General features: G+C 52.4%; 1 protein-coding gene across 1 annotated transcript; it reads left to right on the top strand.

The window, feature by feature from the left end:
• Positions 1-1,819: 1,819 nt before the first annotated feature.
• Positions 1,820-24,034, top strand: PGBD5 (piggyBac transposable element derived 5; the record flags this gene model as incomplete). The annotated part of the gene is made up of 8 exons (XM_061549725.1): positions 1,820-2,810; positions 8,645-8,827; positions 9,610-9,857; positions 10,701-10,856; positions 12,192-12,378; positions 13,248-13,445; positions 15,441-15,555; positions 15,765-24,034. Coding segments are annotated over 8 exons (2,340 nt in total), but the record flags the coding sequence as incomplete, so codon positions are not given.
• Positions 24,035-24,355: the final 321 nt, after the last annotated feature.

Here is a 24,355-nt window from a genome sequence, read left to right as displayed (position 1 = left end):
GTGGGTGTTGGGGGCTCTAGATGGGGGCGGGGCTGTGGGTGTTGGGGGCTCTGCAGGGGGGGGGGAGTTTGACGAGATGGGGGGGGGCTCAAGGGAGGGGGGCTCGCTGGCGGCGTGGGCTGCTCTGGGGGAGAGAAACGGGGGGGGGTAGGGGGGGGTGCTGTGGGGGGGGGGTGTGGGAGCTTATTGGGGGGGGGGGCGATGAATGAGCTCGAGCGAAATGAAGGGGCGGGGGGGGGGCGAGAGATGTGCGTGGGGGGGTTGTCGGTGTGGATGTGAATGCTCTGTGGGGGAGCGGTGGTGCAGCGGTTAGCGCGCTGCGATACGACCCCTTGGCCCGGGTTCGAGTCCCGCTCACGGCCAACATCAGTGACGATTATCCGAACCCGTTATGGGCCTCCCTTAGGTCGATTCGGCTTCAAATGAGTACCTAGTGCGGTGTGTAAACATCGCCACTGGGGAGACAAAGGCGGCCGGGCGTGGTGCTGGCCACCCACCCCCTTGTGTATCGTGCCGGCCCTCATAGGTGCTACTTGCCAACAGCACTTGCTCAAAGTCTGTTGACAAGCTCCAGGCGTGGTTGAGCGAGACACCGTGAGTCGAGGGGGTGACTCACGGTGGATGTTTGGTGGAGGGAGGCTCTCCTCTCCCACGGCCAGGCACTCCCAGTGGCGCAGGACCCCTCCAGACTCATTCAAGTTGCCCCGTGCGTGTTGGCCTGGTGGACATCCAACGCCGTGGGGGGGAGACAAAGGCGGGCGGCTGGCCACACTACCCCGTGTCGTCCTCGTGTTGTAGTTGTCGTGGCCTCGATAGGCGGCTACATGGCCGGGCGGGAGGGCGTTCGTCGCTTGTTGCAGAGGGTTGCGGTTCGTGTCCGGAGGACCGCCCCGGTTAATACTGCGGGCGTTTCAAGATGCTCCACAGTGGGCGTCAAAGATCCCGTGACACCATTCGAAGACGAGTAGGCCATTGTATGCCGGGGTCGTGGTCCATATTTACCAACTTTGAAAAAGAACCTCACAGGGAAACGGCAGTTGTCGCCCCCTACAGCGAACCCTTAGAAGGTCCCCGTGATTACCCTCGGGCATTTTTTAAAAGACATTTGAGATGGCAAGCCACATATTGATGAGTACATATTTTGCTCAAACAAATGCTGCAAGATGACATTGCTTTACCGAGCGTTTCGCCCGATGGACGTCGAGTATATTTCACATTTAATGGTGAGACAGACCCTTGGCTCTGTGTGATGGATTGCCCACAATCCACTCAGATGAGTAATAATAAATTCTGTCCCATCAGCAACGCACAGCCCACACCGCACAATCCATACACCGCTCCGCTCCTCCCACACACTCGTGCATCGTGCATCGCAATCACTCCACGTACAACACACACTCTAGTGCATCCCAATCACACCACGTACAACACACTCTCTAGTGCATCCCAATCACACCACGTACAACACACTCTCTAGTGCATCCCAATCACACCACGTACAACACACTCTGCAGTACATCGCACGCACGCACGCACGCATCACTATTACTCATTACACTCTCATTACACTCTCCAACACGCATCACAGAGTCGTGCATCGCCATCACTAGCGGATCACAAACACTCCCCAATCACACACACTCCCCAATCACTCACACACCCCAATCACATACACACCCCAATCACACACACACCCCAATCACACACACCCACCCCAATCACACACACCACAATCACACACACACCCCAATAACACACACCCACCCCAATTACACACACACCCCAATCACACACACCCACCCCAATCACACACACACCCCAATCACACACACACCCCAATCACACACACACCCCAATCACACACACCCCAATCACATACACCCCAATCACACACACACACCCCAATCACACACACACACCCCAATCACACACACACACACCCCAATCACACAGACCCCCCAATCACACACACCTCAATCACACACACCTCAATCACAAACACCCCAATCACACACACCCCAATCCCACACACACCCCAATCCCTTCACGCAGACCCCAAACCCTTCACGCAGACGCACACATCTCACACGCACGCCCTGCCGCGAACAGGCGGAGCGATTCGAGCAGTTCTTCATCACACCCACACACGGGCACACAGGCGCACACACTGACAGACACACACAGGCGCACACAGGCGCTCACACCACACACACACACATCTCTACTGCACTCTCACTACAGCCCGCGCTGCGCGTGCACCATCACACACCACGCACCGCCCTTGCTCGCTCCGCGCACATCTCCACCATCATCATCTCCACCATCATCTCCAGCATCATCGTCTCCATCATCTCGCATCGCCATGGCTGCCGCCGCCGCTGCCCTTGCTCCGTGCGCCGGCGAGGAGCGCCGCTCGGTGCTGTCGCTGCTGCGCCAGGCGCAGTGCCGCTACGAGAGCCTCAACATATCGGACGACGTGTTCGGCGAGTCGGGGGACGACGCCACGGACGGGGGCGACAGCAGCGCGGGGAACCCCTTCTACAGCTCCTCCGACAGCTCCTCGGATCACGGCGGAGGCACCGGCGGCGCCACCGCCGTAGCGGCCGCGGTGACGGCCGGGGGAGCCGAGGCGGGCGAGGCGGGCGAGGCAGCGGAGGACGCGGGGCTGTTCTTCAGAAACCCGCTGGCCGAGGAGGGCGAGGAGAGGGGGGGAGATGCCGGCGAGAGGGAGGCGGAGGAGTGCGGAGAGGACGGGTGGAGCAGCTGCCTGCGGGACGCGGCGCCCTTCCCCGACTTCACGGGGAGCTGCGGTGCGTGCGCGCGTGGGGAGCTGCGGTGCGTGGGGAGCTGCGGTGCGTGGGGAGCGCGGGGCACCTGCCGCCGGCACCTGCGCGGCACCTGCGCGGAGCGAGCGGGGGACGGAGGCGAGAGCCGCGCGCGCGCTCGCAGCGGCGATCGCCACGGATAGCCGTGGCCTCAAGGACCGATGTTGAGTTAATGTCGCTATTGTTTATTATTCCAGCAGCAGGGCCATGCCCAGGCACGGCGACATTTGAGTGACTCGGCTAAACCGGGAAGCCGAGAGGCCACGCCCTGCTGATGAGACCCAGTGAAGTGGAAGCCGGTCCCGGCAGCGCTTGCTTGGTTGCTTAAACATGCGAGGTACACGTGACAGTCCGATTCTTAATCCACTGCTGGATGACGGCTTGCCCCCCACGCCGCCTGTGCGGGTCGTGAGGGTTATTTGTCCATACTCCACCACGCTGGTCAGTGCGAGTTGGTGAAGGAGCGGAGCATATGCGTGGATTGTAGCACATGATGTAAGTACCGTACAACATTTGCTTTTTCGGCTCTGCCCTCTGCTATCCGCAACACAGTCCCGTAGCAGCCTATAGCACCTGTGTTTATGCACGCTGTTTTTTTAATTAATGGTGGTCCCTCATTCAAGCGCCGTGCAGGCTTAACCCTGCTTGTCTTGTTGTGTTGGTCGCATTCCGAGTGATCTGGCCATAGACGATGAGTGCTGCTCAAACATTGATCCACGCGGCCATACAGCGAATGATGGATTAAGAAGCTATTTTATTTTACGTGGTTAAACAGACCTGTTTATGATCATTATCTCTGTGTTGCCAACAATGCACTTGGACAATGCAATAATGCTTGTACAATAATATTACAACGATAATAATGATGCCATTTGTCGAGGAAAGCCTCAATGAGCCTCAATACTCGTTTTCAGGAGGTCCCTGTGGATGTTTGACCAATTCGTTTGGAAGTAGCGGTTTGCTTGTGCGAGGAAGCCGGAGTGCCCGGAGTAAACCCGACTCGCACACGCGGTGGGGGGGGGGGGGAAGATACCACCACTCAAATGCCCCCACGGGTTCACGAAGCCTCTCGCTCGCTGTGGGGTCACCTCCCACAAGCCAGGGGGTCCTACGCTGAGGTTTGGGCTGCGCTCACAGGTGATGTGATGGCAGGCGATGTGATGTCGATACAGCAGGTGAATTGACTACATGTATTGTACGGCAGATGTGTGTACAGCCGATGGTGTGATTCCTGTTAACAATACGACTTGCAGGTGATGGGATGGCGATGCTGCAGGTGTTGTGATTTATAATATACAGCGGATGATGCCTGCACAGTATGTGATGTTCATACCGCAGGTGAGGTCTCGATAGCAGGTAATGTGATATAATAAAGAATACACGTGGGATTAACGGCGTCTAAATGCTGCAGGGATCTCAAGACGCAACAGAAAGTAGGACGTTTGCATTGCAGATCATTGCCGGAAACAGGAAGCATATCTACTCTGTAGTAGTGTATTAGCCAAACTGACGGCCATCGTGAGAGGGCTTCATAGGCAGAAGAGAGGAGTAAAGTGTTGAGCCTTCAATTTGAAAAAGGGCAGGAAAGTCGAGACTACGGGGAAGGCAGCAGAGAAGGAGCGACCTCCCATTGAGTGGAGGTTCACCCGGGCTGAGAGAGAAGGGCCTGGTGCTGAAATGGAGAACAGATGGGTAGTAGGGAGAGGCAGTATATGGAGGGTCTTAAATACGGCGAGTGCGATCCTGTAGTTCACTCTCAACTGGGAGATCCGAGAACTTTGGTGCCGTGGTTCCGTGCACGGGTTTGGACGGGGAGAGTTTTGCGGCAGCGTTCTGGACGATTGGCGTTTGGGGGGGAGGTCGTAGAGAAGAAGATTATAGTAGTCCCGGTGAGAGGTAGTGAAGGTCTAAGCAGCGGATGGGATGAGGGAGCGGTGGATACGAGAGATGTTGCAGGAGGTCCTTCAGAGTTGAGAGATTGGAGAGATTTTTGAAGGGAATGAGCGTTCGGCATCAATGATTTGACCCCCCCCCCCCCCTCGTAACACGGCGTCATAAAAAGTCAGACCCCCCTCAAATATGACGTCACAAAGCTCTGCCCCCCCCCAACCATATTTCCATTTTGAAAATAAAACATGCTTCAAATCACTTTAAACTATTGCCATTGCAGTGCGTATTTAATGTGGCGCTGCACTCTGTTGTAGGCGAAAACATTTATTTAAAAGGAGGCGTTGGAAAGCTGAAATTTAGCATAAAATGTACTTGAAAATATTCAACGTCTAACCAAAACTGCAGATGTTCAGAATATTATAATAAAATTATCTTATAATTATCAAATATTAAAAGTAATTATAACTATCAAAAAATTTGTTGAAACTCTGTAGTAGAACAAAGCAAAATGGAGAGTACAATTAAAACATTCACATTCATTTCACAGAATGAAAAGCCCTGGTAGAATCATTAAAATAAAAATGTTTAATAACAATCATTAAACATTTTTACAAAATGTATGCTTCTCCATTCTCCCATGGAGAAGCGAAATGCTCCTTCATGGAATAAATAAAAGGTGACCTTAGTAAATTTTAATAATCAACTAGTTAATAATGAAAATGTATAAAAATTAGTGTTGTTACAATTCTATTGTGTATTTATTTACAGTTGTACATTTTGACGTGACGTCACATTTCTCAAACCCCCCTCGTCACACATGGTCACAAATGTCTGACCCCCCCTCACCCCCCCTAGGTGTGTGACGTCATTTATGGACGGCCCCCAACTCAAAGGTGTAGCACTCGTTTTGCCAACGTGCTGTTGAAGTTTACGAGGTGCATGTTCGAACTGGAGTTTATATTACTGATGAGGTGGATTTCAATTTTGGCAAGATGTCACCGCGTCCCGGTGAGATGCGCGAGTGAGCAGCGGGGTTGGGTTTGTCGAGTGGATGGGAATGTAGCTCTTGGGTGTCACCAGCATAAGTGGTGGGGCTCGGTGTTGCTGATGGAGATGAGTTTGCCAAGAGGAATGAGTTAGATGGAGAACAGCAGGGAGCCCTGTGGCACAGCTCTGCACCTGAATTCTATAGATGGAGACGGTGCTTAAGCGGCAGCATCAAGAGGGCGGCTTGAGAGACGAGACCGGACTCCGGAGGGAAGTGTTCTGAGACGCCTACACCGTATTGGAGGCTCTCTGAGAAAGGATCGGCGCATGTTGTCAAACGCAGCAGTGAGGTCTAGAGGCGAGAAGAGTGATGGAGACCCATTACCAAGAGGCAGGGTCGTTGACTGCAATTAGGAGAGCCGCCTCTGCTGAACGAGCGTGAATGAGCCCAGATCGCATTGGGTCATGGCGACTCTGGGTGATGTGGTGTTTATCCCTCCAGCGGGTAATGTGATGTACAGTACTGTCCTGTACAGCAGGTGATGAGATGTGTTATCTGGCAGCTGATTTCTCATGTTTCTGGCATTTGCCTTCTGTTACAAAGTAACCTTTGGTTGGGGCAGAGATGAATTGTGCACTGTGGCGAAATGCGGGAAGTGGTTATCAGGTACTGTACACGAATGGCCAGGATGTGATGATGTATGGGTGAAACATGGACCCTGATGAAGAACACGTCCAAAGCTTAACGTGCAAAAAACAAATACATGCACTACGCGTTATAGACAAGCACACCGAGCCCAAAGCAAAATGTTTCCAATTGGTTTATATCGCCTGCTATGACATATGAATCGGAATCGTCGGCATTGACAAAAGAACGGTACGAAACCCGAAAAGTGCACAAACAAGTCCAGAGAGATGCACTCTGAGATAAGGGAAGAGGAACGGGTGGATCAGAGAACACAGGCAGGTCAGAGATGTCACCTTGACGGGGTAAACGTGGCCATTTGTGTCGATGCAGGAGGAGACGCGTGTTGATGGATAGCCCAAGTTCCCCGGGTGGTAGACGAGGTGTGCGCCGTTCCCTGATGCTATCCCAGAAGCTATCGCACATTATCGCATGGCGCTTATGACGACGTAACGTTCAATTACCCCATTCGGAAGGACGTAACGAGCACGCGAACAAAATATGGAATAATTATGACCCTGATATGAAATGTAATTAGGCAGTTAGTATCGAGCAGTGGGGCAATTAACCGCACGGCTGAGTTGTGTCCGCTGTGCTGTAAACTCACCGGTGCTCCCTACTGACCACGAGGAAGCAGCCCTTTCAGGAGAGTACCCGTCAATTTACCATCGCAGTCTCATCTCCCTCGCATCACCCCTTCGTGATGTCTCGGCAGCATCACGCCACTGAACCATAGCGGCACTCCCCTCTGTCACCACGACGGTGATGATGGTTGTGCGAGTTCACATTATAATGTATGAATACCAATTATTTCTTATTGATTCGGGTCCTCTTCAGCTGTCTGCCCAAGGTCAGTGCCTGGCTCAAGTTCCCTCTATCCCACCTGATCCCAGACTCGTTCACCTCCCAGCACCGCAACAAGCAAGGATGCTGAAGCAACGCATCAAGCAAGGACGGTTGAGGCGTTTGTTTCATTTCTTTAGACCTACTTTTTGTGTTTTAGGTTTGCCGTCCCTGCTCCACGCCTACGATTGGCACGGTTGGCTATGTACGGTGCGAAAGAAGTTCGACGTACGTACTTAAGACCCCATTTGTTTTCATGCGTCTGGGGATGCGGTTGAATTTGGACGCTGCTTTTATGAATGTAAATCGTAGCGTGTTGTGTACGGAGCTCTACTCCGTAGCAATTACCGTACAGACATTTAAGGAAAAGCCACTGTTGTTTCTTTGAAAAAAACATTCGTGCAAGGTGCAACTCTATGACAAGATGCTGCATTCTTATTTAAATAGTAAATCAACCTTTAATATGTCTTTATATGATTTGATTATATTATATGATTATATGAAGCTATGGATTTCGGGCTAAATTTAGACCAGATGTACAGGTACAGTAATATTCTAACGGAAGCGTTTGTCACCAGGAAGCTGTGTGATTCGTGAATGTTGTAGAGTGTAGCTTTTGACATTACGGTATTCAATAGTAGCTTTAACACAATGCCTGTTGTACAGTGATCTAATCCTGTGGCCAGAATAGATTTTGTATCAGTGTAAGATAATACTGGCTCACAAATAAATGGGATTTCAGCTTGGTGATCTATGATATCACACATTGTATATTCTGAAGAACAGTGACAGACCAACAATACGTGGGAATATCTGAAGTGAATGCTTACAGTATTTAGAAAATGTTATGTAATTAACTCGTAGGTTGTTGCCGCATCCGCAGAAGAGGAATAAGAGAACAGAGTAGGCATCGTCAATCGATTTAAAATGACTCGGTGAGGTGGATATTCCTGACTACACAATTACTTAAACTTCTGTATAAAATACTATAACGTTATTACAGTAATTGGATTAGTAATAGTGTCATGGATAATTCTGAAACTGGATGATATTGTTTACGCAAGCCAATATCTACAACAAGCTGGTGCTTTATTGACACCACACAACTGCCGTACTCGATCGTAATGTACAAAGTTCACGCGACAAGCGGTGATGCCGTTGATCCGGTCACCTGAACAGTGCGCCGTGCGAGTTTGTCACGACCAGCGTGAGATGTGCTCCGTGCTTTCATTGTTTGTGCATTTATGATCGCACACTGGATCGTGTTAAGCGCAGCTTTAACCTTGCGTGTCCAACGTCTGCCAAGCTCATCGACAGCCCAACGCGGCGTGCGAGTCGGAGGCCTGCGATCGCGGATCTCGGCGCCGCTGTCACGCGATGACACTCAGAGCAGCGGTCGTCGTTGTCGCTGCAGGCCCCACGCTGCAGATGCCCGCGTCGGCCACTCCGGCGGACTTCTTCCAGCTGTTCGTGCCTGACGGCCTTCTCAAGATCATGGTTTCCCAGACGAACGCCTACGCTCGCAAGTTCCAGGAGCGCTTCGGGCAGGATCCTGCCTGGCACGAGGTGGACGTCGCTGAGATGCGAGCCTTCCTTGGTGAGAGAGCGCCGTGCAGAGCAGATGACCGTGCCCCCTCCTCGCAGCGCCTTGATGGGGAATTCACTGCCACTGGTGTCAGGAGGACGCAAGGGGATTGAGAACCGGAGATGAGTGGCGTGTTAAGGGACGGTCAAAGTAAGGAGAGGAAGTGTGAAAATGACGAGCTGTGTTTTATCCTGGAGTGTCTGGTCACATCAGGTGTGATGTCATCTGCTCTTCAATTTGCCTACATAGAAGAGCACACCCACACACAAAGGTCCCCCGTGTAGCCTTGACAGACTTTTTGCACAAGTGCTGCTGGCAGTACAAGTACTGCTGGCAGCACTTGTGAACGGCACACGAGGGGGTGGGTGGCTATCACCAGGCCCAGGACCAGTTCAGATGAATCGTCACTGGTGTTGGCCCTGACATCTTCAGTTGTTTAGCGCGCTTTTTGCACATGGCTTAGAGAATGTACCCCAGTTAGACATCACATTGACCCTAAAGAAGGGTGGGGTTTGGGCAGGACGCGTCACGAAAAGGGACGATGGCCAGGGGTCGAGACGAATATTAATAATAATAAGAGTGGCAGCCAGGAGAGGGAATGCGCCAAAGAGGATGCCCACCGTGCAGCGTGTGCGCATGAGCTCGATGTATTGATGCGTCGTGTGACAATGAGAGATTGCAATGGCTTGGGGAGGTCTTCATCCAGCGGCGATGAATAGACCAAGGCGCTGCTGACGGCGATGACGAGTGTGCATGTGCCTGTGCGTAACGCGATCTGGCGCGCGTCGTGGCAGGCGTGGTGGCCTCCACGGCGACACACCACTGCGAGTCGGTGCTCAGCATCTGGGGCGGCGGTTTCTACGGCAACCGCAGCGTGGCGGTGGCCATGACGCGCGTCCGCTTCGAGAAGCTGCTCAAGTACTTTCACGTGGTGGCGTTCCGCTCCGCCCGCGAGGACCTGCCGGGCCTCTACAAGGTGCAGCCCTTCCTCGACTCGCTCAAGTCATCCTTCGAAGCGTCCTTCATGCCCTCCCAGACGCAGGTGCGGTGGGTTTATTGCTCCCCTCGCCGAGCTGACCGCCCCACCGCGCAGATCCGAGTCTCTGGCATCGCTACTTCGCCCGCAGATTCTGTCCAATTGTAAACCAGAGCTTCATCCACAGATCTTCCTTGGTTTCATTGGTCGAATTACTCGTTGATGCTGCTTATCAAGTTTCCGTATGAGGTAGGGGTTTACGGTTAGGGGTTTAGATGTAAGATTGGTGTATATGGTTAGGGGACAGAGCTTGTTATTGGTCAGGGTCTCTGGGTGGCTTCTCTTGCCACACGTCACCCACGGCAGAGGCACTTGAGCTGCTAATGCAGCAGCGGATACAATATTACGGGTCGACTGCATTTCGCACGGCCTGTTCGCGGTCAGCAGAGACATTCCAGCGATATCAACTCGTAAACCACGTTTTTGCTGTGCACGTGCAATATTTGTCACAGAGGATTGACCTTGGCAAGTTGCGGTTTACAGTCACGGTGTGTGCGCGCGCAATTCGGCTACTTGCCGCTCTCTCTCCGAAGGGTTGGCGGCACAAAGCGCGTCCCTGCGCGGCATTCACACACTTTGTGTTGCCGTATTCTCCGGTTTACAAGGTGCCCCAGAAAGCAAGATGCACTCTAAAGCGTATCCAATGTCCATAAACAAACACATCCGGAACATGTACACACATTCAAAATAAACACTTAACACCGCAGGCGGGGGGGGGAGTGCGTCCTATAATCCGTAGAATCCGGTCGGACCAGGCGAGCGTCCTGCAGTCGGTGCTCCAAGCAGCACGAGTTGGGGGGTTCACGAGCCCCCCCCCCCCCGCTGCCCCCCCCCCCCGCTGCCCCCCAGGTGCTGCACGAGCCGCTGATCGAGGAGGACCCCACCTTCCTGGCGGCGTGCACCAGCGGCGGCTGCGCGTCCGAGGGGGGCGAGCGGCGGCGCAGGAAGAAGCGCAAGTTTGGTCTGTGGGTGCGGCAGTGCTCGCAGACGGGGTTCATCTGCCAGGTGCGGCCTCGCCAATGCAGAGGGATGTCGTGGAAACGCACACACGCACGTGTATGTGAAGTTAACGATTCGCTGTGCGCTGTCGTAGAGCACTGAGCGTGCAGCATTAACGGGTGCAGTAGGAAGCAAGCAGGTGTGTTTCCCTGTGTGAGGACAGTCTGGGCCGTCGCCTTCTAGAAGGTTGACAACTTCCAAGAAGGCCCAAACCACATTCCCCTGCAAACGGGGGCAGAGAGACAGGCAGCCACCAATGCCACGAGACAGAATCCAACCAATCCCCCTCCAGAATTCAGACAAATACAGGTGTGCTGCCAAATGTTCAGGGTGAATGCCCTCTGGCTACAATGCTTCCTGTGTTTTTCCCAGGTTCATGGTTCGATTTTCCATCTCGTGTTATTTACACTTTATTTTCGGGAAATATTTGCTTTTGTGACATCACCTTGGTGGATACTGATCTGTATTTCTGGTAAATTTGAAGACAATCATGGGAAGCTATTTCACTCAAAATTACTTCCCTTATTAATATTTCATAATATATGATCAGCGTTGTGTGTGACACTGATTCTATATTACTCATGTCACAATTAATTGATTGGTAGTCTAAAATCAATGTTTACGCTCAAGATACACGGATCGAATTGTGCGTATAGCAGTCGGATAGCGCTGATCAACGCTAACGAAATCGTGCGATATGCTGATGTTACATTTCGGCTAATGAAACAAACCAAACCAAACAAGTAATCCAGAATAAAAATTTAAATAAAACACAAATGAGTCTAATAATGAGATTTTTTTTACAATAAATTATTGAATCGAATCACGACTCCAAATTGTTACAATTTATTGAATGGATACGTGGCCATTTTAACCTCCAGGGCTTTGTCACTTGGCTGTCGCTGTTGGCAGTAAATGAGATGCTCTTTGTCTGATCTGCTCTACCCTGCTCAATTTTCAACTGTGACAAACATGGGTTTGGAATGTGTTCCCAATTTTTGTATTAATTAAAAAAATCCAAAAATGTCGCCGATATGAAATATTTCTAAAATCAGAAAAAAAACTTTCTTTTGGATTTATCCGCATGTATGACTTCTGACAAACTAGAACTTCTTTGTTTCGGCGATTCTGCCAAACGTGGCATCACATGCTACCGGGAGACATCGCTTTTCTTCGCACAAAGACTTGTTCAATTATTGCATAATGTAGGTAATACCAAAACTGCAAAATATTATTTCAGAATGTTTATAATCCGAAACGCGTCCCTAGTACGAGCTGTAAAGTAGTCCGTGTAACGTCGTGAAGTTCAATGCGGTTCACAACTTTGCTCGCCCCTGGCAGATCCACGTGCATCTCAAGGAGAGCAGCGGCAGCGGCTCGGACTGCCTCGACGCCTTCCGCAGCAAGTCCCAGCTGCACGGCCTGGTGGCCAGGAGGCTGTGCCACAGCCTCCCCCCGAACGGCTACGTGATCTTCTGTGGGCCCAGCATCACCAGCCTGCCACTCTTCCAAGAGTTCCAGGAGAAGGGTGCGTCACCCCTCGTCGGGTTTTTCTTCCGATTCCGTCACGATTTTAATTACGTACGTTTACGTCATCGGAGCGGAATGAAATTGATTCCAAATGGAATCGGAAGTAAAAGGCCATGTGGGAGGGCATGTGGCACAGTTTGGCACCAGCTATCATAGATTGGTCGGTTCGCTACAGTTCTCCGAGGTGAGTACAATACAATATCTTTAAAACGAAAGTGTGACGCCTGTCTAAATGAAAATAACACTAACCGCTTGCGCGTTCCGAGATTCAGTGGTGAACAGGATCCACCCTGAAACTTAGACGTCTCGAAATGGGAAATGGTTAAAGATCACTCTTAAAAAATTGTACGGAGGCTACCATTCTGCACCGCTCTGCGTACAGGACGTGCAATCCCAAGGCTGCCGGTTCTATCTCCTGGCGCGGCAGTTAAATCCCCACGCCCCTGTCTACCCAGCGGTGTAACTGGATACGCCAGTCGATCGGCAGGTCACGTGTGGAGGGGTTAAGTGTGGGTTGTCCCCCACCTCTTCTAAGACGTCTGGCCAGCGTAGAAAATAAGGCCAAATACCCTCTAGACGGGCTCTCTAGAACTACCTCTCGTGGAGGTGAGACTACTGACAATTTACCCCACCACACGTGACGTACTAATCGACTAACTGTAGTGTATTCATTACCCTGCTGTGAACCGGGATGGGTGATTTAAAAAAAACTTGCCACCATCGTTTCAACCGCCATGCCGGTAACCTCTGGCTTGCGGTTCCAGTGTGCAAAACAGTCGCACCACCGTGGCAGCCATCCTCCAGATAGTCGCGTGCTAAAAGTAAGTGGGAGCCATGAGCGTGATGTGGGCTGTTGACAATGTGCAGGCATCCACTGCTGCGGCCTGCTGAGCCCACGGAAGAGTGACTGCACGGGATTGCCCCGCACGGCCCTGACGGGGCCGAAGCATCCGCTGGCTCGTGGCCAGCACAGCGCCCTCATCAAGGGCGGCACCTCCTTGCTCTGCTGGTCCAACAAGAGCCTCTTCAGATTCCTAACCAACGCCTACTCGCCGCTCAAGCAAGGTGAGTCCCCAACCAGGGCAGGACGCACACTGAGGCTTGGCAGCCACCGGGATTGCTGGACCGTGATTCTGGATTCGAGTGGGGGCAGTGCGAACTCCGTTTGTGGTCCGTGTGGAATGGGTGATGGGCACGCGCGTGTGGTGCTGGGTATCGTAACGACAGGCGATAGGCAGAGCTGGGGATGTCCTTCCTCGGTGACTGCACCACTGACGTCACATTTTCACGGCGGGTGATGTCAGCGGTAAACATGGTTTGGATCCCTACGGCATTTGGATGCGACCATTCAAAAACAGAATGTGACGACGCTGCTGCCGTGCCGGGACGGTGTTGTCCAGGCACGCCGGATGGCGTCGCCTCTGGCCAGCAGGTTCGCGCGCTGGAGGAAGTGTCCATCGCTCGCGCTGTCCCTCGGCCGCCCGCTCCCTGTTGGCGCGTCCAAGCGATTCACCCAAAGTGCGGGGCACAATGTGAAGCGTGGAGCACGTGGACTGGGCTAGTGACCACTGTTTATTTCGACCGTGTTCGCAACAGCTGCGGGTCGTCCCAGATTGAGTCGCTGCCTAGGCACTGCAGCTGAGCGTGTTGAGCAAGCGCCAGTCGGTGTCCTCTGCCGCCGTCGTGCATTCTCCTCCATAATCCAGGGGTTTTGGGTTGGATTGCATCACCTGTATTATGGGTGATATTGGTCGCGAAAGCCTACGTGCTAAACTGTGCATTTTCCTCTGGGGTTGCAAAGCTGACTATAGCTGTCAATATAGACAGACACTGGCTGACTCTGGAATGGAATGCTGTTGTGGTTTTCGTGCTGTGGACCAGTTTTTCTGGCTGGCGGTCTGGCTTGTGAGCACAACATGTTGGCGTATCTTATTTGGGTAAAATATTCATCTCTCTTATGCATTTTATTTGATTAATTGCTGCATAGCCTGCAAAGATTGAGACGTCTCAAGAAGAGGTGTGTGGCAGTTGTAGTCAACGTAGCGGTGTACTTTCTCATTTTATAACTTGACATGCGTGTTCAATCCACCACTGTGCACGGTCGTAAAGAGCAGGACCACCGTCGGCACCGTATGATGTTTAAACTGATCCTGAGCCACTCCTCGCCACCGAGAGCGGATGGTAAGGGAGTGTTACCTCCTCCCACGCGTGAGTTTTCTCCAAATGCTGCGGTTTCCTCCCACGCGTATAAACGCTCGTCGTTAATTAACTGAAAAAATATTTATTGTATATTTGCACTCTCTGTGTGTGTGGATCGTGCAACGTGGCGAGATGCTGCTTGCAGGAATGACGCAGCGACATATAAACGGTTGTTTTTATAAACACCCCCCCCCCCCATTACCAATACGACGTGGGGAGGCCTTCGTCCAGCGGTGGTTTAATCAGCAGAGCATGTAGATTAATATCTTGTAGATATGATTCATAAGCTGTTAATGTGTTTGAGGTTCACGAGGGGGAGCGGTGAGGTCCGATCAGTCGTCGGCATGGCCCCACCCAGCAGCAGCCGCGTGGCTCCACCCCAGCGCTTGGGGCCAGGACAGCGTCTCGATGCAACCGCGTCTCAAGATGCTTTGCAAAGGAGAAAACAATCTAGACACACAGTATATATACAGTAGAAATACTGTGTGTGTTTCCTTGTCAGGCCACAGTATCGAGTTGTTGTTATTGTTTGTTCCTGTGCACCGCTGCCAACGCAGCAGCGTCGCCAGTTTGTTTAGTTTATTGAAATCATGAATGACGTCTTCTTGGTTCTTTCGGTAAAGTTACGTGACTTTACCGAAAGAACCAAGAAGATGAATCCCTGCAGTCACGAAAGCTTTAAATCGAAATCATGAATGACGCTTAAAACTCATGACAGGCAGCCCAGCTTCATGCGTCAACAAGAGTTTTACACGTTTTGGGTTGTGTGCTCCTCTGAATCGATTTACCCAACCATACCACTAAACATGTGCAGGGCCTTGGGATCCAACAGCAGACCCCTGCGTGTGTCTCCTCTGCCAGGAGCCATCATCAAGCGCAAGGGTGGACACCTGATGGAGGTGGCTTGCCCACAGGCTGTGGAAGCCTTCGCCGCTCACCTGGGCTACATCTGTAAATACGACGACAAATACAGCCGGTAGGAGCGTGACCCCAACACGCGCACACACTCGCATCGTCGTCATCTCAAACCCATCACGGTAGCACCCTCTGGAGAGCTTCTAAAGGGCCCCCTTTAGCCGAGGCCTCTCCGCGAGCAAGCAACTGGGGGGCCGCACTTTCACCCTTTGCGTTCTCTCGGCGCAGCGATGCTCACCACGCGTCGTTCGTGTGTCTCTACGCGCAAAGGTACTTCATATCGCACAAGCCCAACAAGACGTGGCAGCAGGTGTTCTGGCTGGCGCTCAGCATCGCCATCAACAACGCCTACATCCTCTACAAGCTGTCCCCCGCCTACCAGGCGCAGCGCTACAGCCGCGCGCAGTTCGGCGAGCGGCTCGTGCAGCAGCTGCTGCGCCTCCCGGAGGCCAACGGCCCTGCCACGGCCTCCCCGGGCACAGAAGACGCTCCGGGGAGTACGGCCGCTCCGGGGAGTACGGCCGCTCCGTAGACCGGCGGCCCTCTCCGAGGGATGCAAAGTCCTATGGACTATTTTCGGTTTACCAGTGCTTACTTGTCTTATTCTCCTGGGATTAAAAGCGAACGTAAAAAAAATGTCCGCCGCCGCTTGGGTGGCACGTGCGGCGCTGTGCGGAGCGCGGAGTCTTTGTCGCTCTGCCGCGTCTGGGATGCAACACTTAACGGGCAGAGAAGTTATCGCCAGGTTTACAATGATCCCATGCCACGTGCGACTGACAGGGAGCTCGTTCTCTCGAGTTGTCTCCTGTTCTCTCGTGTTGTCTTGCATATCCAACTCTTTATCGCGTGCTCTGCGGTTCTCTGAATTCCCATTCTGGGTCCCAAAGACAGTTCGGCTCTGGGTGGAACCAGCGGCCGTGTGTTTGTGTAGTGCTTGAAAACTCGTCTGAGAGGTTTTTAGTAGAGGCTGGATATAAGCACACCCCTCGGGTGGCAAGGCCACGTGTGCTTATATCCAACATAGTGTGCTTGTATCAGATGTCGTTCCCCACCTGCACCTCATCAGTGTAACGTAAGGATGTCTTTATTTATTTACACTTGTGAATATTATGGTCCATGTTACCCAGGAAAGCCTCACTGAGTCTCAAGACTCCAGGAGGGTCCTGCCAAGTTTGCACAGTAGAGAGGCGATGTTGTTTCTGTGTGTGATCCCAATGGAGTAATGTGCAGGTAATTGTTCAGCATTGGGATGTTTGGCCAATACCGGTGGCATTGTGTGGTTTCTTTTCGGCGATTGAAGGAAACCGGAGAACCCAGAGAGGGGATACCCAATGTAGAAACGAGGGAGAAAATACAAACTCCACGCAGAAAGCTACCAGGGTCAGAAATGTAACCCAGGCCCTCCTTGCTGTGAGGCACGAACGTTACCACTGCCACTATGCTGCCCTTATACAGCAGCAGAATTGTGTTTTATATCAACCGTCTACTGGATTGATAAATAATGTTTTTGTTATTATTTCAATTTTTTTTTTATTACAAAAATAACTCTGACATTTGAACATCCATTGCTGGATGAGGCCCTCACTATGCCGTTTCGGTGACGAGGTTTCTTTGGCCATACTTTACCACGCCGGTTGGCGCAGTGCATTGAAGTGGCCAGGTGTTTGCGTGGTGCGCTAACCGCTGGCCCACTGCTCCCCACGCGATTATATTTCTTTAGGCAATTGACGCAAAATCTCAAGTTGAGGAAGTACGTTGGTTCTGTGAGCACGGCAGGAGCGTAAGACGTCACGGCGGCCGGCAAACCCGATGATCACCTTTGCATGCCGAGTCTACGGCGCATGGCACGGATAGACGCAATACGCACACGATGCGCCACACGTGGTACGGTCTGGTGGTAATCGTGGACGACTGCACGAGAGGGCTGCTGGCGAGTGGGTGCGCGCGCGTGCGTGCGCGTGTAGGGATTGTATTCCTGTGGGGCTGGGCTCTCCCACTTTTTTTCAAGTAATCGATGACTGAATTATTGGTCCGATTATAAATCGGATAAAATTCTAAATATTGGGTTTCCACTTTTCTTCTTTTCTAAGTGGAAAATGCTCCCTTAACTCGTCTACAGTAACGTCAAAAGCACCACTCTTCCATGTCAGAAAACGCCTTGCCTTGAGATTCTAGTGTGTGTGTGACTAGTGAGCGTGTGAGATTCTAGTGTGTGTTGTACACAAAGATACTCGCTAACAGCACTTACCCTAACAGCCTGTTACGGCTATGCGGGGGATCTTTGTCTTTACGCATTGGCGTGATCCCTACACTGCGGTCATCTAGACCTTGGTCTCCACCGCGCGCTGTGGCTCTGCCTCGTGGTGTCACCGCGGGCCTCTCCCTGAGTGAGAGGCCGGGCAGCGCAGTCATCCGGGGCGGGGGGAGGAGGGGGGGCGACTCTGCCCCCCCATGCCACCACGCGGTGTCTGCAGGGCGCTCCGAAGCGATTGTCGGCCGTGACGTGCTCACCGTGGTTCTGCGGCTCACAGGTGATGTCATTGTCCCTGCAAGTCCGAAATTTGAACATTAACCTCAAAATGAAATTGTCAACATGAATAACTGCCACTAAAGAACTCTACATAATTACGTGTAAGCTTGCAAACATGGTCGTTAATTTCTTAACGGGCTCTTCTCACCTCGTTAACTATGAGACCATTCATCACCAAGGCTGGCCTGAGGTGTCGCTCCTCTCACGGTCTCGGGAGGCAGCAGCAGCAGTCCGTGCAGTGCCTGCGCCTCAGCCGGTCTCATCATCATCATCATCTCCCCATGGCGGATGATGAATCCAGACTCACCGATACTCAGCACTCCCCTTCTGTATGTATGTTGAACTTCTTTCGCACCGTACGTAGCCAACCGTGATAGTCAGAGATGCAGGGGAAGCACAACAAACGAAACACGAAAAGCAGTTTTAAAACGAATTTCTTTAGATCTAGATTTAAAAGTGCTGCTAATTTCACGGATTTGTTTACGCATCTTTAAGTCTGTTGTTTTAATTCCTACAAGTGCCCAGTGCCATGGTTTTCAATTCGAAGATAAAACATTTAGATTTTTAAATGAAAATATGTGTATCCTATACCGCGTGATTTCAAAAAAACATCTCTGTTGTAAATTGTCCTCGAGTGGTGACCGTGCTCGTAACGTCCTCTGTGGAAGGGGGTGGCACGGCTCGTGCTGGAGTGCCACCCTCGCTCGCTCCGCTTGGACGCAGACGCACTGGAAGCCGCGCCTGGCCCCCTCGCGGCAGAAGCGACGACGTCCCCTGCCTGGCGCGCCACGGCACAGCCAGACAGAGACCGCCGCTCCACACGTGACCACCACGTTACAAATGACAAAACTCGCCACATTCATCATTACTGCTGTATCATATAACACAAATGAGGTGTAGGGTAGTGGCACAGCGGTTAGCGCACCGCACGACGAACCCACTGGCCTGGGTAGGAGCCCCTGCCGCTGCTCCCACAGGTGGCGAGTCATCGCTCACACCCCCTTCACCAATCCACGTTGACCAGCATGGTGAAGTATGGTCAGTCACCCCCTACCCCTCAATCACACGAAGTGGGGAGGTCTTTATCCAGCAGTGGATTGACAAAAGGCTGTGAACTTATTTCCATCATCATGATAAAATAATGTTGATATCCTCAAGTGTTGGGTAGTTGCTTTTATTTGGTGTAGAACGGCAGGGACATTGCCCCAAGCAGTTACTGATGTATATCGCGAAATGTAATATGTTCACGACTGCCAATGCAGTTCCCTTAAGGATGTTTTTGTGTAATGTAGAGCATTTCAATATCGGGGCACGAGATGAGAAAGTGTGGAGATGAGATGATGAGTAACCACGAGACCCCAAGCAGGCTCCGCAGGCGAGGGGACATTCGTCTGTGCATGTGCGCGTGTCTCAGCGAGTCGCTACTTGTCCTGCTGACGACGGTTTTGCGCTCGTCGGCGAGGCTCGGTGTGGGAATCCGAGATGGGCACCGCGCGTTGTCCTGGCGCCAACCCCGAGGGAGGTGGCTCCGTCGTGCGCCCAAGACGTCTCGAGAGACGCTCGCAGCAGCGGCGGCGGCGGCGGCCCGTGTCGCCGCAATACCGGAGCTTGGTTCGTCGTCCACACTCGGTGTGTGTGTGTGTGTTGCCGTGCGTCGCCGCACACTTTGTTAGTGAACCGCACATGTATTTTGCACTTTATGTTACGCACGTGTAACATGTTACAACGTGTCCGTTGGCTCGCGCTCTTCCAATGTTATAGCCATGGCTACCAAAGTAAGCTCAATGTCGGTGTTTGTCACGAAAAGAGCACATGAATCATTGCTGCCGGGGGTTGCTTCAATTGCGAGCATCTCCCTGTGCGGTTGTGGCCTTGGCAATGCAACCTGAGTGCTGATTGTGCTGATCCAAACACAAATCTCTCCATTGGTAACAGCAGGGAGAGAGAGATCACCTGGCGGGGAATTGTCCACCACGACGCTGGCAGTGACCCACGAGCGAGTCGGTCAGCCTCTAGTCGTGAAAGTGAATAGTGAATGCGGTGCGTCGCATTAGATCGTCGTTGTTATTATCCACAAGCAGTTGGAGTCAATTCTGTTCGGTTTTGTGACTTTTACATCTCCGACGTGATCACTCCAAACTTAGTCTTTACCCAACATGCACTTTACTATTTTAACAATGTTGCATCAATTGACACATTAATTTGGTGTGTGTGTATATGTAAGCCTTGCTCACTACGGAGATATTCTTTGGGTCTTTCGGTAAAGTCACGTAGATAGGTTGAAAGAAAATAACAAAAAAAAACTACGATTCCATCACAACTCAAGCGGTCGTCATGAAGAGGAAACACGATCGCTTGTGGCGATCGCAACGTAGTAGTTTATTTATTTATTAATTTGTACCTATCTACGTGACTTAACCGAAAGGCCCAAAGAGTATACGGAGATATCGTTAGTTTTGCCATCTTGTTCAAGAGCTGCAGACAGGAATTAAACGTGGCTCTAGTTTTATTCTGCTGTTCCACTCTTAAGGAAAACTCGCCTTTAGCCCGTCCAAGGACGGCTGCATTGCAGCAAATGTGAAACTTGCAAGCGAAAATCAGACCACGACTTGATATTCATTGCATCCATTCGTGTGCAATTTGTAAGGGCGCGGTGACAGACTTCATTCATTTAAAGGTTATAATCCCTTGTTCACCACGACGTCCTTTTTACTTTGATGTCTCAACAACAGCGTGACGGAGATCGCGTGACGTGAGGGTTCTGCCTTTGTAGTGAGGGTTGTGAGTGACGCCGAGGGGGGGGCGCCTCGGCCCCCCATGTGGAGTGACGTCACCCGCTAATTATTATGAATGGGGGGCGTGTCCATTGGAAAGACGTCACCTCTTCATGATTATTAATGATGGGGGGGGGGGTCTCCATGTGGCGTGACGTCACTCGCTCGTGATTATTAACGAGGGGCGGGTCCATGTGGAGGACGTGACCTGTGCATGATTATTAATGAGGGGGGCTGGTGGAGTGACGTCAGCCGCGTTACACACTGACGCTCTTGGGGTAAATATCGTAGTGAAGTAAGGACTCCTCGGCACTGGCGCACTTTCACGAGACCAGACACGGAGCACTCGAACGGCGTCGCTGTCGATCCGCCAAGCCGCAGAGACGCAGCACAACGCGCGGCGTCCTGCCTAGTCAGTGGCTTCAGCTGCTTCCCTCGACTCTGGCGGCCTTGGCCCAGAGTGCAGCTTGCAGAGGGGCCAGTGAACTGCTTTGCTTTCGCTGGTGCCTGCCACGTCGCTGTACCGTGCCAAGTCGCCGATTGATGTCTGTTGCCACGGGGCGCGGTGTCTGTCAGACCGCGCTCGCCGCAGTCTCTTCCGTCAGTGGCGCTCTTTGACTTCCCCCTTCACAAGAGAGTGACGCAGGCGTCTACCCACGGGGGGTGGTGTTCAGTTCGTCTGTGGGTTGAACGCAGCGCTCGCCGGAGACTGCGGGTGAGAGGAAAACCAGACATTGGCAGTCGACTCAAATGCGGAGCAACGTTGCCCCCCCCCCCCCCCCCTGTGGCCGTGTTCGCCCAACTCGTAGCGCGCTCTCCGTGCGCAGTCCTCGGGACCTCGACCCCGCGCCAGTCGGTTCCTGTCCCCCCCCCCCCCCCCCGACTCCAGAATCAGGGAACGGAGTGCGGTTTGAAGATCTCCCCACGCCCACCCCTCGCTGCGACGGTGGCCAAGCACGTCGCTTGTTCCACCGCCGCCGCGTATCCGCCATGACCAGTTAACCGCCCATGGCACAACCGCAGTTGTTCTCTACAGATGTTCACATATCCGCCGATACCTCAGACCGCAGCGGGGCGGACCCGCGACGTTGTGCGGTGTTGGTACAGGCGAGCGCGGCGCTGCACGTGAATAACAATAATGATGATGATCATGATGATGATCATGATGATGATGATCAATCCCTGCCGCGAGATTCGAGTGGGAACCGCTCTCCACGTGCAGCGAGTTCAGCTCGCACCGACGTCGATTGCCGTGCGTGGATCTCGCTGGCGCGACTCGGTTCTTCGCGGTCGCGGCAACTGGTCGTTCCGCGTGGTCGGGACATGCCGGAAAGCGTGCAACGCTCTCGTTGTGTGCCTGGACACGCTGCGCAGAATCGAAGGCTCACGGCATTATGCATCGGCTATGCAATTGGTTAAAACGACAAGCGCACGAGTGTGGCTATGGGGGAGGGGGGCTATAGAAACAGACGCACGCCCGGAGCAACCCCGACAGGTTCCCAACGTGGCGATCGCCTGCTCGTTACCTCCACGAGCCGCGTCACCTTCGCGAATCCGTCTTTGTACAGCACCGTAGCGGGTAGTGATCGGTTGTGAAGCATTCCATGTGTAGGGGTCGGTGTAGAGTCGCGTCCTGCCCATCGGTGGCTTGGTGGCTGGTGCTGACCGCTGTCGCTGTGAGTGTGCCTGTGTTTGCATGCTTTGTGTAAATGTTGTCGTTTGTTAAAAGGCAGCGAGTTTCCGCAACCACTGCACAGACGTCACGGTGCAGCTCCCTGAGATTGCGAACGTGGGATTTGCATTGCTTGCTGTCGATCGTGAAATCTCGGCTGATGTGGGAATCTATCCCATGAGAATCTTGCTCATGGGAATCTAGCTGATGGAAATCTATCCCATGAGAACCTATCCCATTCCAATGGTCTGGCTGCAGCCATGAAAGAGAAACCACGGTCTTGTGCGCCGAGTGCGGAGTGGGAGCGAGGCCCTCCGTGCGGTCTCCAACGCCACACGCGCAGGGAACGAGCGAACGTTGCCCGTGTCGAACCGCGCGGCGACGCTCACTCGGACCGCCGGGGGAGAGCCGTGACAACGGTGACCGCCTGTGGGGGTGGAGGCGGGGACGAGAGGTCCATGTTGCCAAGCCACGCGACCCACCACTCCACGGGTCTTGCATGCAGCGGTCGTCGTCTTGTGCAATAATGGCTCTGTCGGTGTGGCAGGGCTGCCGGGGCAGTGATCAAGCCATATACTCAATCCATGTATCGTGGCACACACTTGGTGATCCCCACAACCACGTGGGGACTGGAGGCAGTGGTTCTCGGTTTCATCTCCACCACCACCATGCCCCACAGCCGTCAGTCCAGCTTCGCAAGTCAAACAATTAAGCGGCCCGTTCGATATTTACTGCCCAGTTCACGTTGATGACTGATATACGTGTGGGTCATGTTCGATTATATGAAACGTTTGTGAAGGATGGCGAGGACTCGGGTCATAACTGTTACTTTAAGAGATGGGAAGGTTTTAGTCTCTCTGTGGACTAAAACACAACATGTTGGTGTAAGTCAATCAACAGAGATATATCATTCACTATCATTCTTTACAAGTAAACGGACAATGTTGTTAGAACATTTTGGTTATTTGCAGCTTGTGAGAGCTGTCGTTGGCCAGTCCTATTTTAAGATAAAGCTCCTCGTACACAGTAGTTACCAGGCTCCACGTTTATGGAGCACGGCGATCTCGTAAACGCAGGCAGGCATGATTCAGAAAATTATGATTGCAATATGAACTGCGCATTTTCAATTACCCGAGTCACTTATGAAGCAGATGTTCACAATGACATAAACTAGCAATGTCTGGTTTGGCAATATCTGCACTCGCCATAACAGAGTTCGCTACACATGACGCAGTAAACTCTGAGTGTTTTTGCAAGCGAAGCGTTTTTTCAGACTCCTCACGTTTCTGACCCTTCTGTCTTCACACGTGCCAGGGACTCGTGCCATGTAGCTGCGGGCACCCGTGCACGCGTGCCATGTAGCTGCGGGTACCCGTGCACGCGTGCATCTCCCACTCGGTAAACGTACTGATGTCCGCCGGCGTGGTGTAGGTGTGAACGACTGCTGTGTTTTCCAGCCCTTGTGCAAGTGTGTGCCACTGTAATTACATGGAGCTGTCCAGTGCTGTAACTGCTGAAATGTGAAATCATGCCTCCGATGAATAAAATGTAATTTGGATGTTGAGGTGTTGGTGACGGGTTCTAATTTGCTGTTTTGAGAGATTGAGCCTGAAACTGAGTCCCTGATCACAAACGTTTGCCCGTGGAATAGAAAAGCATGGGCTGAAATCACATAATAAGATTAATCGCATGATCGTGGGATAGAATCCCATAATCGTGGGTGTAATCCGATAAAACTGTTCTTAGGCTGCTATCCTCCCAAATTTCATTGATTCTATGGCAGTATTGTGAAATTCCATCGTCTCTGTGCTCTGAATGGCCATTGATTAGGGCATCAGCTGATTGCGAATTATTCCACGAGAAGGCAGTATGGATGATTACACTG

Source organism: Lethenteron reissneri, chromosome 11 (assembly GCF_015708825.2).
Source record: "Lethenteron reissneri isolate LAM-NWPU_2019-01 chromosome 11, ASM1570882v1, whole genome shotgun sequence".
Classification (NCBI taxonomy): domain Eukaryota; kingdom Metazoa; phylum Chordata; class Hyperoartia; order Petromyzontiformes; family Petromyzontidae; genus Lethenteron; species Lethenteron reissneri.
This window is presented reverse-complemented; position numbering and strand designations above follow the sequence as displayed.